The sequence below is a fragment of the Trichomycterus rosablanca genome, chromosome 1 (assembly GCF_030014385.1).
Source record: "Trichomycterus rosablanca isolate fTriRos1 chromosome 1, fTriRos1.hap1, whole genome shotgun sequence".
NCBI lineage: Eukaryota > Metazoa > Chordata > Actinopteri > Siluriformes > Trichomycteridae > Trichomycterus > Trichomycterus rosablanca.
The window spans coordinates 26,534,596-26,551,050 of record NC_085988.1 but is presented as its reverse complement, the minus strand read 5'-3'; the positions used below and the strand labels follow the sequence as shown (position 1 = coordinate 26,551,050).

Here is a 16,455-nt window from a genome sequence, read left to right as displayed (position 1 = left end):
AGCCTCAGACGGCAAGGCACAGCCGAGATTCGAAACAATGTATTTGAGATCTCAGCTCTGGTGGTTTATTAAAGCAATAAGCCACGAGAGGCCGTACGTTACTGTGATTTTAGCACGGGGATGACGTTTTTGGCACGACGCGAAGCAGAGTGCCTAAAACTCCTTTCCCCGTGCTAAAATCGTAACAGTAATGCACGGTCTCGAGTGGCTTATTGCTTTTATAAAACGGCGGTCAACATAAAATATAATAAATACAACAATGTTTAATCATAAATGTATTTATTGTGTATAAACTTACAATAAAGCATTCTTCCGCGACGCAAGGTAATCCGATTAACAGTGTTGCTAGGCAACGTGAGGGCGAAAATAACATTAACTTTCTCTATTCAGTGGCGTATTAATATGGAATGATGTGAGGTGGTCCTGTGTGTGCGTTTATCGGGGATTTTACAACGGCTTCGAACGCGGCTCAGCCAATCAGATTTTAGGACCGGAACTATCCGTTTTATAATAAGATTTTAATGTCATGTTTTACACTTTTGGTTACATTCATGACAGGAAACGGTAGTTACTCATTACACAAGGTTCATCAGTTCACAAGGTTATATCAAACACAGTCATGGACAGTTAAGTATCTCCAATTGATCATAGTATCACTTCACTTGCATGTCTTTGGACTGTGGGAGAAAACCGGAGCACCCGTAGTAAACCCACGCAGACACGGGGAGAACATGCAAACTCCACACAGAAAGGACCCAGACCGCCCCGCCTGGGGATCGAACCCAGGACCTTCTTGCTGTGAGGCGACAGTGCTACCCACTTAGCCACCGTGCCACCCCACCTAACATGGTAATATGGTTTAACTGCATCAGGTGTGTTGAAAGCAGGGTGATATTAAAGAAATCTTAGTGTTTAGCTATCCCTACTTCCAACATGCCTGATCAAGCTTAATAATTAGTTTGTGTATTGTGTGTCATGTGTGCTGACAAATTCTGGACATAAATGGGCCTCCAGGGCTGACATTGAGAAATCCTTCTCTACATGAAACCAAGTTCTGTATGTAACTGCACAGGTGTTATTTATTAGCTGAATTGAACATATTAAAACATGAATTGAGACAAGTGCAATTTTTGGCACATTTAATTTACATTTTGTTTTATTCTCCCCTATGTTAAATTTAGTAAATAATTGGAATTTGTGCACTACAATTAGCTAAAATGCCACATTTGTGTATAATACATAATAATAATGTTTTCAGTACACTGTCGCCTCACAGCAAGAAGGTCCTGGGTTCCATTCCTGGGTGGAGCGGTCAAGGTCTTTTCTGTGTGAAGTTTGCATGTTCTCCCTGTGTCGGTGTGATTTTCCTCCAGGAGCTTCGGTTTCATCCCACAGTCCAAAGACATGGAAGTGAGGTGAATTGGAGAAACAAAATTGTCCATGACTGTTTGATATTAAACTTGTGAACTGATGGATCTTGTGTAATCAGTATTTACCTGTCTCATCATGAATGTAACCAAAGTGTGTAAAACATGACGTTAAAATCCTAATAGGGTGGCACGGTGGCTGAGTGGGTAGCACTGTCGCCTCACAGCAAGAAGGTCCTGGGTATCCCCAGGTGGGGCGGTCTGGGTCCTTTCTGTGTGGAGTCCATGACTGTTCAATATTACCTTGTGTGAACTGATGAACCTTGTGTAACAAGTAACTACCGTTCCTGTCATGAATGTAACTAATGTGTAAAACATGATGTTAAAATACTAATAAACAAACAAACAAAATCCTAATAAATAAATAATTTTCAGTAACCACTTTATCCTGGTAGGGGAGTGGTTAGTCTGGTGTCATGTAGAAACAGTACCGAGTATAACTACAACATAGACCTGGCACCAGTTCTTTGGAAGGCAAAACACTCTCTAAAATGGTACACATGGTTTCTGGAAGATGCTGGACCTACCATGACTCTGACCAGCATAAATCAGTTAGTGAAATAAACAAATAAAATCAGGAAGTATCCTTTCTCCCACAGTCCAAACACATGCAAGTGAGGTGAATTGGAGATACAAAATTGTCCATGACTGTGTTTAATATTGAACTTGTGAACTGATGAATCTTAATGGGTAATTACCGTTTGTCATCAATGTAACCAAAGTATGTAAAACATGACGTTAAAATCCTAATAAATAAATAAATAAAAATCAGGAAATAGGTAATCAGACAAAAACAACCAGGACATCAAAAAGGTGACAATAATAAAACTAGATCTTTGTTTTATAGATTGGTCATTTTATTGTGTTAAGTATTGTACAGGGTAACAGACGTTCCACAGCCATTCAATACATCTGAAATGTAAACAGGTATTAAATAAAAAGACTGCCTTGCTGTGATGATTTTCACATCATTACAAAAAAAAAAAACAGGAGGTAAATAAAACACAAAAATGTGGAATGTTTTTTTCCCTGTGGAAGGTCCAGTGCAAAGGGATTGTTGCATTTAAATTAAAACACAGCCAGTAAAGTGCTAGGACTTAAAGGACAAACATCGTGGCTGTCCTGCATCTGTTACTCTCTTTTTTTTTTCTTTTTTATACCCCTTTTTCTCCCCTTTTTAGCGCATCCAATTGTTCAATTAGCATCGTGCTTCCTCTCTGTCTATGCCGAACCCTGCCCTGACGGAGGTGATTGAAGCTAACCCGTATCCCCTCCGAAACACGAGCAGCAGCCAGATGCATCTTTGCCACCCACACATTGACGAGTTTGGCGCCACCTAGCGTTGCATGCGGAGAGACACACCCTAAGGGCACCCTCTCCCATCTCTGTGTAAGCGCCTCCAATCAGCCGGCAGAGAACGCAATCGCATTCTGACAGAGAGAGACCCACATCCGGTTCTTTGTCCCACCCCCCATATGAGCAACCGGCCAATCGTTGCTCATATAGCCACTCAGCTTCGAACCGGTAAAGCAAGGCTGGATTCGATACGATACTCTCATTTTCAATACTGACAGATTACTGTAAAATCTACAAAAAGTACAGGAATTCTTAACGTTTGTATTCACTGGGCTGCAACAGTTATCAAAAGCAGGTTCGCACATAAACATTAACAAGATGTTAAAGGGAGGAATGTTCAGAGTGTGGTTCTGTGTGTCAGAGGCGGTAAGTAGAGAAGGTTTTGTGTTTCGATGACTGAGCACAGCACACTGGATTTAAAAGACTTTCATAAAGGGGTGGGCAATATAGGCAAACTGATCCATCATGCTATGTCATTTACTATCAAAGTAACTGTATATAATCACTGTATGGTACATATTTTTAGAAAGTTTGTAGAAAAAGTTTTTCTTGGTATTAGAACCATATTCACATGCTAGATTTCAGTATAAAAGTCTCTGCCGAGCTTAACTATCCCTTTTAAATGGAAAATAAATAATTATATTAGTTCTGTGCTGTAGCTTTGAGATAATCAGTATTGTTTTTGTACAGCTTCTTTAAGCTATCTGTACTGTGGCATAGACAGTAGATCCAAATTTCAAATGGTGGATGACATTTTATTCCCCAACATAAATCAATAAGAACATTTGGATGCATGTTTCTTTTTTTTGTACTATAAGATTATTGTGGCTTTATTTTTTGTTAGTTAGCTTATTTTAATTAAGCACTGAAATGTCCTTCACTCTGCTTAACTGCAGGCTCTTGTATTGCTGAGGTATACAATATCTGACTGTAAAACAAGCCCATAGAAACTCAAAAAGAGCACAAAAGTCTCACTCTCCTCCATACAGTACTTTTCTAACTTTACATTAAACACTTGGCGCTTCTCGAATCACAGCGTTAAAAGTCAGTGTTAGGCACAATTTGGAACAATATTTTAAGAAACTAAAATAAAAAATAAAAATTGTTCATAAATAAAGGCACATATAACAAAATCAAATAATTTTTACACTGTTCACTGTTGGCAACAAAGAAATGATTGTGATTCTTCATCATGCCATTTCTAGTACAAATAAAAACACCCTGATTTTTTACAACCCCAAATCAGAAAAAGTTAAATAAAAATTTAAATAATGCAACATTTTTTACATTGAGGTTATTGTTTTCATTGCAGGCAGTAAAAAGATATTTAATTTTTTGTCTCAACCTCCTCCTCATCTGGGCCAACTTTTAAAAGACTTTTGAGGATACTGCTTTTTTAAAATCACAATAACAATCACCTGTTGACATAACCTGTTTGAAATCACATCACTTTAGTTTTTTAACCTCATGACTAGCTCTAAACTGCCACCGTTCCAATTTTGTTTTTGGTTGCAGGCATGCAGAAGTAGATGGATATTACACCATTGAAATGAAGACCAAAAATAAAAATAAAATATATTGTGTTCATACTGTCTGCAATGAAATAAAAGTCTAAGTAAATGTAATAAACACTGTGTATTAGCATTTTTCATACTGTCCCAACTTTTTCTAATTTTAGGGTTGTATTTACTATAATTTACAGTTTCCAATCCACAATTAAACACTGTGCTTAAAAGATTTCTCAACGCACAAATAGAATGTAAAACAGCATAAATACAGGATTCTTGGTCCTGTTCGTACATGAATGAAAGGTTTCGATATTCAAGTTTCACTTTCACACACTTATCTGGAATTAGCACTACGCTCTTGGCTCCACCACGCCACAGCACATCCAGAGCAAACTCGTTATCTGTTTGCATTGACTTGCATTTAGTGTCTAGGCTACTGTGTCTGCACCAGCGTACTGCAGCAGACCTCTCAAGGCTCACTGAGTACAAAAAAAATCAGACTGGAGCACAGACACAAGAATGGCAAGGTGAAATAAGTGGATTTCACTGGCACAAGTTAATTCCTAATGGAAATCAGTCTTTGGCTCACACAAAGCTCTCCTTGGGCTTCTCTTTTTTCTTTGAAGTGGCTGACATGCCCAGCAGAGGAATGTCCACCACAGCCTCTTTGCGTCGTATCGAGTGGTCTGAGTGATCGTCACTTTGGTCCTTTGCAAAATTAACAAACACCTGCAAAAGTAAATTGAACATCATGAGCACAATCATAAGGAGAAAGGTGTCACACAATAACGATTGCTATTTTTTCAGCTCATTTTATTAATTCATCTTTAGTAAGCACTTTATCCCTCTCAGGTTCACATTGGATCCATAGCTACCCAGACACTTTCATTTTTATAAATTTTTTAATGCATTTTTTTCTCCTAGTCATATCCCATTACCCGATCACATTTCACTTCCTCTACTGCTACTGACCTCAACTCCTAATCGAGGAGGGCCATTACTATTACACTGCTCCTCACATGGCTCCTGCCACGTAGGCAGTTGCCGACCGCTTTTTTTTAAATGCACAAGGCGAGTTCATATAGAGATCCGTATCGCGCACATGGAGTCACACACTAATCTCCATTATCCCCCATCTCTGTGCAGTTATGAGGAATCCCCTGTTGAAAGTTGTGACTTTACAATTAAACCTAAGTTGTGAGTAAATGTAAGTAAAATCATTTTGAGAGGATAATTTTTATTGTTTTCATTTTAAATACTGTAATACTGCAGTTTAATAATGCTATACTGTAGTTCATAATCCTATTAGGAAAACAGTAATATGGGTCCCATCTATTATGAATCTTATTATTTATAGATAAGAGTTTCCAGCCATAGTGAAACAGTCTTAGGTTAGAAGAGACACTTAGTAAAGTAGCTACTTCTGTGGGTCTCAAATGTTTTGCCAGCTGTACAGCAACAGGCCGCAAAGCTTAAGCTGAAAGAACAGAAGTGCATGGTGGCAAGTGATTTTCATACGAATTTTCAGGTTGGCAGCACTTAATATGCAATAGCATAATATCAGTAAGCTTAACCTAAACCTTCTACTTCTTGTGCTAATAGTCTTTCAGTGATTAATTTTACTCAAAATCTAACATATTGTTAAGATGCCTATATAATGCTATTGTGCTACTAAGTTAAAGAAGTGTCACCAAGGACTTCTGCATTATTCAGGATCTTAAGGCATGTTTGCCTTTAAAATGACCTTTGCAATACATTAGGTTTAGGCCAATTGTCCTTACCTGGTCCAGTGTTGTTTGGGAAACTGAGTAATCTTCTATCCTGAGAAAATCTTTGTTCTTGGCAAGTATGCTGAAGATGTGAGCGAGGGAGCAAAGGGATGAGGGCAGCTGATACTGTAGCATGTTTCTGTGCTTCTCCTTCAATGTGCTGCCAAGCAGCTCACTCTCAATAAACTTCATCACAGGCTGCAGGTCTGGTTCAGGTCCTGCTACCCTCAGGATGATGGTGTACCCATCACCAAATCTGCACAAGGATAAACAAGAGATCTGAATTAGATCAAAGTAAAAACTGTTGATGACCTTAAACTATTGTTGTTTTATTATTTTCACTAAATTAACGTGAAATTCTGGGAATTTAAGAGATAATTTACTGCTTTATTAAAGATTGCTACAAGTTATAACAGTGCACATTCTTTCTGTTTTTGCATTAATAAACTCATTTTGAAACCAAATGTTTTTTCTATCATCCACTTGTCTACAAATAGACAAAAATGACCAAGAACATATTAAGAATTATGTAACCTGATGTGAACCTTTGAAATAAATAACCTTGCTGGTGACTTATATGATGTAAAGTAAAGTCTGCAAGCTAATAGTACCTGTTTTTCAGATGCTGAACGCTTCCCAGACAGCGGAATCGGCCATTTACCATGATAGCCATTCTGGTGCACAAAGCCTCACATTCCTCCATGCTGTAAAAAAAATGACAAGAAATTAGTACATACATTAATTTCTATCAAATGCTTAAGGTCATGATGGGTCCAGAACTGAGTGTAGGCCAAAAATACACTGGAAAGGGTGTTTATCCATTACAGGGCTACTGACAATTACGCTTATTCATTCACAACTAGGAGCCATTTAGAGTAGCCAGTTCACCTGGTGCAATTTTTGAAAGGTGGAAACCCACACTGACAGGAGAAAACATCAAACTCTTCACAGACACTGATCAGAGTTGAGGGTCGTACTTAGGTGTTGTCCCTACTATACAATAAATGAGCAATGTAAAGGTGCTTCAGTGAGAAACAGAGTCAGTCTGTCCTCTAGCGGTAGGCCGGAGGGAGGTTGCTGGTACAATGCACGCCTCATGCACATGAATCAGTCCATAAAGTAAAACCATAAAACAGTTTTATAATTACTGAGAAATCAAAATTAAAGTGCATGGTGCACTAAATAAGCAGCAACCATTACCAGCTATTGGCCAACAGCCAAACTGATCCACATCTAACCTGCAAATGCTGTTTTTGGAATATGTCTATTAAATTTAACCCCTTTAGATCTAAACTCCCCAATCTTATTTAAAAGTCAACCACCAGCACACATACTTCCTTTTGCTCAACCAGTTAATTATAAAATGTTGTATCATGTGAAGCTTTTGCCTGGCTGGTATAGACACCTCTGTAAAAGATTATGAAAAATAAATTAATAAATTTGCATTTATATGATAATGATTTATTCAGAAGGTCGGTTTGAAATTGATAGAAGAAGGGTGGAAGCTACTGCAGACTTGAAACATTTCTATTGACTAAATAGTCCTGGTGGTTGACCAAGCCCCATGTACCATGATAAACCTTAGCCTGAACGGGTGCATTAGGTCATACCTGTGTGAGGTGAGCACAACAGAGCGTCCTGCCTTGATAAGACTGTGAATGCAGTTCCACAGAGCTCGACGGGCCTTGGGGTCCATACCAGTAGTGGGCTCGTCCTGGAAAGAAACAGCACAGCAACATTCAGGTTAAACATATACAGTGTATCACAAAAGTGAGTACACCCCTCACATTTCTGCAGATATTTAAGTATATCTTTTCATGGGACAACACTGACAAAATGACACTTTGACACAATGAAAAGTAGTCTGTGTGCAGCTTATATAACAGTGTAAATTTATTCTTCCCTCAAAATAACTCAATATACAGCCATTAATGTCTAAACCACCGGCAACAAAAGTGAGTACACCCCTTAGTGAAAGTTCCTGAAGTGTCAATATTTTGTGTGGCCACCATTATTTCCCAGAACTGCCTTAACTCTCCTGGGCATGGAGTTTACCAGAGCTTCACAGGTTGCCACTGGAATGCTTTTCCACTCCTCCATGACGACATCACGGAGCTGGCGGATATTCAAGACTTTGCGCTCCTCCACCTTCCGCTTGAGGATGCCCCAAAGATGTTCTATTGGTTTTAGGTCTGGAGACATGCTTGGCCAGTCCATCACCTTTACCCTCAGCCTCTTCAATAAAGCAGTGGTCGTCTTAGAGGTGTGTTTGGGGTCATTATCATGCTGGAACACTGCCCTGCGACCCAGTTTCCGGAGGGAGGGGATCATGCTCTGCTTCAGTATTTCACAGTACATATTGGAGTTCATGTGTCCCTCAATGAAATGTAACTCCCCAACACCTGCTGCACCCATGCAGCCCCAGACCATGGCATTCCCACCACCATGCTTGACTGTAGGCATGACACACTTATCTTTGTACTCCTCACCTGATTGCCGCCACACATGCTTGAGACCATCTGAACTAAACAAATTAATCTTGGTCTCATCAGACCATAGGACATGGTTCCAGTAATCCATGTCCTTTGTTGACATGTCTTCAGCAAACTGTTTGCGGGCTTTCTTGTGTAGAGACTTCAGAAGAGGCTTCCTTCTGGGGTGACAGCCATGCAGACCAATTTGATGTAGTGTGCGGCGTATGGTCTGAGCACTGACAGGCTGACCCCCCACCTTTTCAATCTCTGCAGCAATGCTGACAGCACTCCTGCACCTATCTTTCAAAGACAGCAGTTGGATGTGACGCTGAGCACGTGCACTCAGCTTCTTTGGACGACCAACGCAAGGTCTGTTCTGAGTGGACCCTGCTCTTTTAAAACGCTGGATGATCTTGGCCACTGTGCTGCAGCTCAGTTTCAGGGTGTTGGCAATCTACTTGTAGCCTTTGCCATCTTCATGTAGCGCAACAATTCGTCTTTTAAGATCCTCAGAGAGTTCTTTGCCATGAGGTGCCATGTTGGAACTTTCAGTGACCAGTATGAGAGAGTGTGAGAGCTGTACTACTAAATTGAACACACCTGCTCCCTATGCACACCTGAGACCTAGTAACACTAACAAATCACATGACATTTTGGAGGGAAAATGACAAGCAGTGCTCAATTTGGACATTTAGGGGTGTAGTCTCTTAGGGGTGTACTCACTTTTGTTGCCGGTGGTTTAGACATTAATGGCTGTATATTGAGTTATTTCGAGGGAAGAATAAATTTACACGGTTATATAAGCTGCACACAGACTACTTTTCATTGTGTCAAAGTGTCATTTTGTCAGTGTTGTCCCATGAAAAGATATACTTAAATATCTGCAGAAATGTGAGGGGTGTACTCACTTTTGTGATACACTGTACTTGGCAAAACACCTATGTTTCAATGTACACTTTAAAACCTTTGATTATTCTGTCAGTCAACGAGCCAGCATAACTGACAGTGAGCAGAGATGCCTACTTTTCCAAATTAGTTAGATGTTGGTGATCCACATTATTACAAAGACCAAAGTTTGTTCTTCAGATCAGATATCGTATTTACAACTGGCACAATGTGTGAGGAACACTGCCAAGTATTATACAATATGTTTTTAAGTAATTTGCTAACCGCACTATTAAGAAAGATTATACAGACTGTAACACCACACAAGTTATGATAAAAACAATAAATGCATACATTTTAATCACAAAGGGAGACAAATCCAGTACTTGCTTTGTAACCTATTGATACAGTATCAAACACAACATAAAATCTCACATTTTTAAATCTTGAATCTTAAGACGTTTAGACATACCAGGAAGATTACTGGTGGGCCTCCGATGAGTGCCATGGCTGTAGAGAGTTTGCGCATGTTGCCCCCACTGTAGCTTCCGGCTGCTTTTTCAGCGTACTTTATAAGACCCAGCTTACGGATACCCCATTCAGCCACCTTAAAAAATCAAACCAACACACAAAAGAACTTAGTTCCAGCGCATTACAACTTTAAGTGGCCTGATAAAGCATAATATTCTTAACATGTATGTCGTTACTATTGTTTTACTATTTTAGAAGGGTACTCACCTCACACACTTCTGCTTCAGGAACACCACGAAGGATAGCATAAAACTCCAGATGCTCTCTGCCTGTAAGCAGATCATTGATGGCATCGAACTGAGGGCAGTAGCCCATGTTCTGATGTACTTCATCTATTTCTCTAAGTATACTGCAAAAATCAGAACCAGAATTAATTCAGGATTATGTAATATTTCAATTCCTTTGACAATAAATGAACCAGTGCATTAAATGTGTTAATTTAATTTAATACATTGTGCTTACCTCTTCCTAGCCAGGAAGGCTTCTCCACTGGTCACTGCAGAATCACCAGTTAGCATCTTAAATGTACTTGTCTTTCCAGCTCCATTTACTCCAAGTAGACCAAAACACTGAGAACAACAGATTAAAAGGTGGAATTAAGACTCTGCCAATTATCGACCACTTGTGATTTGTTTAGAAATGTGAAAATGCAAGCTGCGTGTAGTAGTGTGTGACTTACCTCTCCTGGAGGGATGCCCACACACAGCCTATCCACAGCAGGCTTCTGTTTCCTCTTATAAACCTGTAGCACAGCAACCCAACTGACTGATTAAACCCTGATTCGATTACATTCTCATGTTGCTTTATTACTACAGTAAATGTTATTATAATTTCAAACCTTGGTAAGCTCACGGAGCTCAAGAATGTCTCCTTGTCCTGCTCCAGAGATGATTCTCTGCCTCTCCCTGGCCACATCCTCATCCTCTTCTCCAATGGGACTCAGCTTAGGGCGAAAAGACCTGCAACGTCAACAGGATTGGTTACAGGCCTCAAACAATGATGAAGTTGTTCAGTATTTTGTGTATTAAGATATTTACCTTGGTTTAAAGAAGAAACGGTATTGGATGAGGACGGTGATAATGAAGAAGACCGCTCCTTCCACAGCCATGGCAAAGAGGTTCTTACCCACCATGTCCCACTCAAGAGGAGATCGGAAACGGTTCTCACCTGTATGCATAAAATGGAACAAACTTTAAATTGCGTAGTGGCAGAACACACTTGATATGGCATGTCAGGAATCTATACAGCATAATATTTGTGACATAGGCAAACTGTAGAATACAAAAGAGCACATAGATCCAAAATAGAAACGTGCAATTTAGCCAAAATGCTTTGACAGTGTATACATATTTGTATTTTACAGCAGAAGTATACACTTACTGGCCGCTTTATTAGGTTTACTGACCTGGTTTGTACATTTACTGGTTATTTATGAGCTACACCTAGCATATAAATGCACCTTGTTGGTGTACAACTAAAATTACTGACTTCAGTCCATCTCGCTTTGTACACTTTGCACCATCCACCAAAAGAAGGGGACTCACATATGACCTCAACTAAGCAGATTTAATGTTTGTGATTACCCATTCCCAACCCATTCCCAGCAATGTAATGTCAATAATGGGAGGGTAATATTCCTTGAACCAGAAATACAAATCCAGCAGTTTCCTATGATACGAAACTGAAAAAGTCTAGAGGAGGACTACCACACACTGTACTTGAAAAGGGAAATTAGCAACAGTCTCTAAGTACAACATATGCTAACAGGGCATGCACACCTAATAAGGAGTCTAATAAGTGTAACAGTATTAAAAAACAAAGATGTACAAAGCAGCTCTGAACTTTGTTTTGATTTAGTATTTGGCAAAGAAGCTTATATTTATTGTAACAGTTAATGCTGTATGTTATACTCTTCTGCTTTGTTGGACATTTAAAACAAACCATATTCACAGAACTGAGGTAATCATCCTGGCCAATGCAAGAGCTGTGTGTATAGAGTGTATGGAGTGTATAGAGTGTTCTCCTCCATTAGGAAAATGCACTCTGTGTCTGGCCCATTTGATTTGAGACATGCAGCACTGTTGTGTGACAGTTTTCAGCATTGTGTGAATGATCTCACCATAGAAACAGTTAGCAATACCTTGAACAGTAGACACATTTCTATATACACAGTACTGTATATAGAAACGGTCATACTTCCAAATCCTACATCAAGGATGTGCAACACACAAGCAATTCTTACCAAATCTCTCCAGCGCATCAGCCATGGCCTGGTTCTTCACCATGTCGATCAGGCCTCGCCCAAGACAGAAGTGAGGGAAGATCAAAAGTACGTTCTTTAGGATGTCGTTGATTCCACCAATTTCCTGAAAAAAGCAAGAGAGATGAGAGCATGTCCATTATTTTCAGGCTTTGATTAGCAGTCTATTGACATCTTATTTTAATACATGACTTACAACAAAGTGTGACTATAAATAATTGCACAAATGTTGACATTACACCAGAATAGAAAAAAAACTGTACTTACATTATTGCCAAACAACTCCAGTACAAATGTAGACACACTGCCATTGATTCCAATCAGGATGTTGACACTGGTTAGTACCACATAAGCTGTGCTGGGGATTTTAAACAGGAATGAAGCTGGGTACATCAGAGGAGTGATAGACCACCTGAAAAAAGAAAAGCATTTTGTGTTATACCTTGTGAGAGAATAATGTTAATTTACACTAGAAGTATTAATAATAATCAGTTACTACTTAGAACATGTAGATATGTTTAGGGCATGATTGCCAGTAGTCAGATTCCAAAATTCTAAGAATACTGCTACAATGGAATGTTACTGGAAAGTGGTGTACATGACAAGAAGTTTGTCAATTACATTGTACGACCTACAAAACCCAGTTCTATCTGGTTTGGACCAGTTCCTATGTTCTAGCTAAGAAATCTCTGTTAACGGTGGAATCTTCCACTGTCCTACAAGGTCACTGATGGGAGTATAAAGAGTGATTATTTTCTTTTATCGCATTTGCAGAGCTTCCATGTGAGACTCTGTCAGTGTGATCCAAGTCAGTGCAGACAAGAATAAAACCCTTTTCTACTCATAATCCAGATATTTCATTACAGGGTTTGGAAATGCAAAGATTTATAAATAACATATAATTAAAAATTTGAGTTTCTACTCACCCATAGAGAAGCAGCAACAAAGCCAGCACAGGCAGGTTGGTGGAGGAAACATAGGCTTTTTGTTGGAAGCACACAAAGATGATTATGACCAGTGTTGCTGGTACAATGTAATTGCACTGCAACATAGATGAAGGGAATAGTTAAGTAATAGATCAACAAGCATCGTGTAAATATTTAAAACAATAAATATGAAAAATGCCAACACACCATATCCCAGATAAAATTTGCCATCCAGTAGAGGTATGGCTGAACTCCACTGATAAATTGCATATGTTTGGCCTTGCTAACACGCTCTTGGATAAGGAAGACTACAAAGCTAGCAGGAACGAAAGACATGGCAAAAATAACGCAGATGGACACCAGTACATCCACCGAGGTTGTTACCCTGAAAGAACAGGTTTGCAGGATGTGAGGAAATTATACATTTTACATTACTTTACTTAATAGCGAAAGGTAATCTGTTTGTATTTTATGACTTACAGTGCCACTTGGGAAAGTTGTTCTTTGGTAAGGTTCAGAGGATGATTGTGGGCTGTGATGCCATACTTGCTTGGGTCCTTGCCGGGAGGCAGATTGGCACGCAGGATACCATTGTTCATCACATTAAGAAAGGCTCCAATACTGTGCCAACCCTTGTTATTGAACCAAATCTGAAAGAGAAGGTCAAAATGAATCATTATTAGATCACAAAATATTTAATGGTCACAAAAAAATCGGAAAAACACTAACATCATATTTTTTATTAATGACTTTACAAGGGTATACACAGTTAATCAATGATAAACTGTTCAACTGTTTATTATTGTAACTTTATAATATTAGGTTTCCCTTTACAAATCATCCTAATGTAGCTGTTGCCAGGTCCCCCATATCGCACATGAATACCTATGAATCTGGAAGGGTGATTTACATTTACATTTTTGGCATTTAGCAGACACTTTTATTCAAAGCAACTCACAGTTAATATACAATCCAAGCAATTGAGGGTTAAGGGTCTTGCTCAAGGGCCCAACAGTGGCAACCTGGTGATAGTTTGAACTGGCAACCTTCTGATTACTAGTACAGTACTTTAAATACCTGCCCTTAATATGGCTAACCCATGCTTCCTCGGAGTCTTGTGAAGCCAATCCATAAAGCCTCATTTTGCAATGCAGGTCATGAAATGTTATTAGGCAGATTGATGGACCTGGATGAGGGTGCTAACTGCCACTTTAGCACGCATGTGCAAAAAGACACTCACAATTGGCCACTCTTGCTTTGATTAATAGGAAAGTGGAATGCCAACCCTCACTCCAAAAAGAAAGGGCCAATCATCCTCTCTGGGAATCATGGTATACATGGTATAGTATCACTGTAATGGGGTATGCACATTGTTTATATGTTCATGTGTTTTCTAATTACCTGGTTACTTTAAAAATCTAATGACTTCTAAACCTGTGCAATGATCCTATTATTACATTGCAAATGTACTTGTTATCAAAAGGTCTTTATAATTGAAGCAACCCACCTTAACATTATTTTTGGTGTCCAAGTTGTTGATGAATGCAGATAGACTTTTTAAGAAGCGGTCAGCTGCTGTCCCTGTGTTCTGAAGAACCAAAAAAAAAAAAACATGCTAATTAGCCTTTATGCTAATTGTTGAATCTAGCTAAGACTAAAACAGTAATAATTTTGTCATAATGAGACTTTGATTTAAATGTTAGGTTTACTCAAAGTGTGTGTGTGTGAGTGAAATGGCTAAACTAAGTGTGACAGTTTCAGAGAGAAGAAGAGTTTTAAAAAACAAGAACAAAACTAGTCAAAGCAGTTCTACGGTTAGCCTTGAATCAGAAAAACAAGAGTGTTTGTGCAGAACTGCATGTTCAGCTCTTAAGCTGTGCAAAGTGGGAAAATTCTAGAGCAGAAGCAAAGCCTGATTCCATAAGTATATAGACATAAGTAGAACTAACATCTAACAATAAAACTGTAATATTACCTTTCTGAGGTGGAATATCTCTCGCACACGAGAAATGGCATCATCAATCTCCTGAGCAGGAGGCAGCACCTGAGTACTTCTGGCACCCAGTGAGAAACCGCCATATCTAAACTCGTTTACCCACACCTTGTTCTTTAAACTAGAAAACAAAGCAAGTGTTATTACATTAGCATCAGTATGCCTTATGTCAGTATGCCCTTTATTTAGGTACTTAGGCAGCCAGATAATACCTTTTGCCAATAATTTGAGCATAGGTCTTGACGAGGTAGTCAGAGATGTTTCTTCCGGTCAGATTTTGTAGGGTGTCTTTCTCACTTATCATTATCTGAGGAGGTGGCAGGCCTCCAGCACTAGCAGGGCATTCTGGAAGCATCTTCTTCTTGCCATCACAGCTGCACTCACATGGTGGGGAAGGGTTGTCCATTGTCCAGTTAGCATTCTTGAACACCTCCCATACATTTTCTGGTACTTCCGGTGTTGACCAGTCCTCATCACCCATAGTGCATAGCACATCCCTGCAAACATGAGAGGACAAAACAAGGTTTGTATTGGTCATCTTTTAAAATTGTATTTACATTTTTTTTCTTTCCAAACCAAAGTTTGCATTATCCGAATTATTAACATTTATTCCTATTTACATTTATTGTGTAAATAAATTGTTAATAACTTGTTGGACTTGGACTATTGCATAATAACATTAAAATGTTAAGGGAGCTCAAGTAGTGCAGCTGTCTTTTACGCTAGTCCACCACCACTGAGATCCAGGTTTGAACCTCAGTGGTTCTATCAACAGGCCAGGCATCAACACCAACATAATTGGCTATGTCTGAGGGGGGAGTAGTGGCTGGAACCCTGCAATAAATCAATGCCCTGTCCAGGGTATTCCTGATTTAAACCTGTTAAAACGGTGCCTGCCATGACCCTGACCAGGATAAAGTGGTTAATAAAAAAGAAATTAAGTGAAAATATATAAATGTTTAAACAGGCCAGAGTGTTTGCTTTGCTAAACAATTTGTATGCCATTCTCTTCATTTTCATTGTTTTTATTCTTACATAATACATAGCACATTTACAAATACATTAAATAACGAAGTTTAAATTCAAACTAAACATTATTTGAAAAAAATGGAATATTCTTTGGACTCAGCTGGCTTAACTGTTGTATCTCTGTATCTGTTGTTGTCAAAATAACCCTATACTCCTGTAAATTTTACATAAAAACAAGGATGTACTCACAGTAATGGCTCTCCTTCCATGCATCGTGTTCCAAACCCAGGGCCTTCTGTAAGTGCAGACAGTAATCTTTGAGTGCTGGCATCCTCAGGTGCATCATTACTGTCAAGA

General features: G+C 39.0%; 1 protein-coding gene across 2 annotated transcripts in view; it reads right to left on the bottom strand.

Annotated features, from left to right (window-relative positions):
• Nucleotides 1–4,444: 4,444 nt before the first annotated feature.
• abca1b (ATP-binding cassette, sub-family A (ABC1), member 1B) overlaps nt 4,445–16,455 on the bottom strand; it is a 49,430-nt gene continuing 37,419 nt past the window's right edge. For both annotated transcript variants that reach the window (XM_062990964.1, XM_062990963.1), the window contains 19 exons: nt 16,348–16,446; nt 15,342–15,626; nt 15,112–15,250; nt 14,644–14,724; nt 13,617–13,786; nt 13,344–13,521; nt 13,137–13,252; nt 12,478–12,622; nt 12,193–12,316; nt 10,988–11,117; nt 10,789–10,909; nt 10,630–10,692; nt 10,413–10,519; nt 10,158–10,299; nt 9,892–10,026; nt 7,671–7,774; nt 6,672–6,764; nt 6,073–6,316; nt 4,445–5,020 (listed from right to left, as the gene is read on the bottom strand). In XM_062990964.1, the coding sequence (XP_062847034.1) occupies nt 4,877–5,020; nt 6,073–6,316; nt 6,672–6,764; nt 7,671–7,774; nt 9,892–10,026; nt 10,158–10,299; nt 10,413–10,519; nt 10,630–10,692; nt 10,789–10,909; nt 10,988–11,117; nt 12,193–12,316; nt 12,478–12,622; nt 13,137–13,252; nt 13,344–13,521; nt 13,617–13,786; nt 14,644–14,724; nt 15,112–15,250; nt 15,342–15,626; nt 16,348–16,446 (2,620 nt within the window). In that variant the 3' untranslated portion in view covers nt 4,445–4,876. The remainder of the gene's footprint in view (nt 5,021–6,072; nt 6,317–6,671; nt 6,765–7,670; nt 7,775–9,891; nt 10,027–10,157; nt 10,300–10,412; nt 10,520–10,629; nt 10,693–10,788; nt 10,910–10,987; nt 11,118–12,192; nt 12,317–12,477; nt 12,623–13,136; nt 13,253–13,343; nt 13,522–13,616; nt 13,787–14,643; nt 14,725–15,111; nt 15,251–15,341; nt 15,627–16,347; nt 16,447–16,455) is intronic.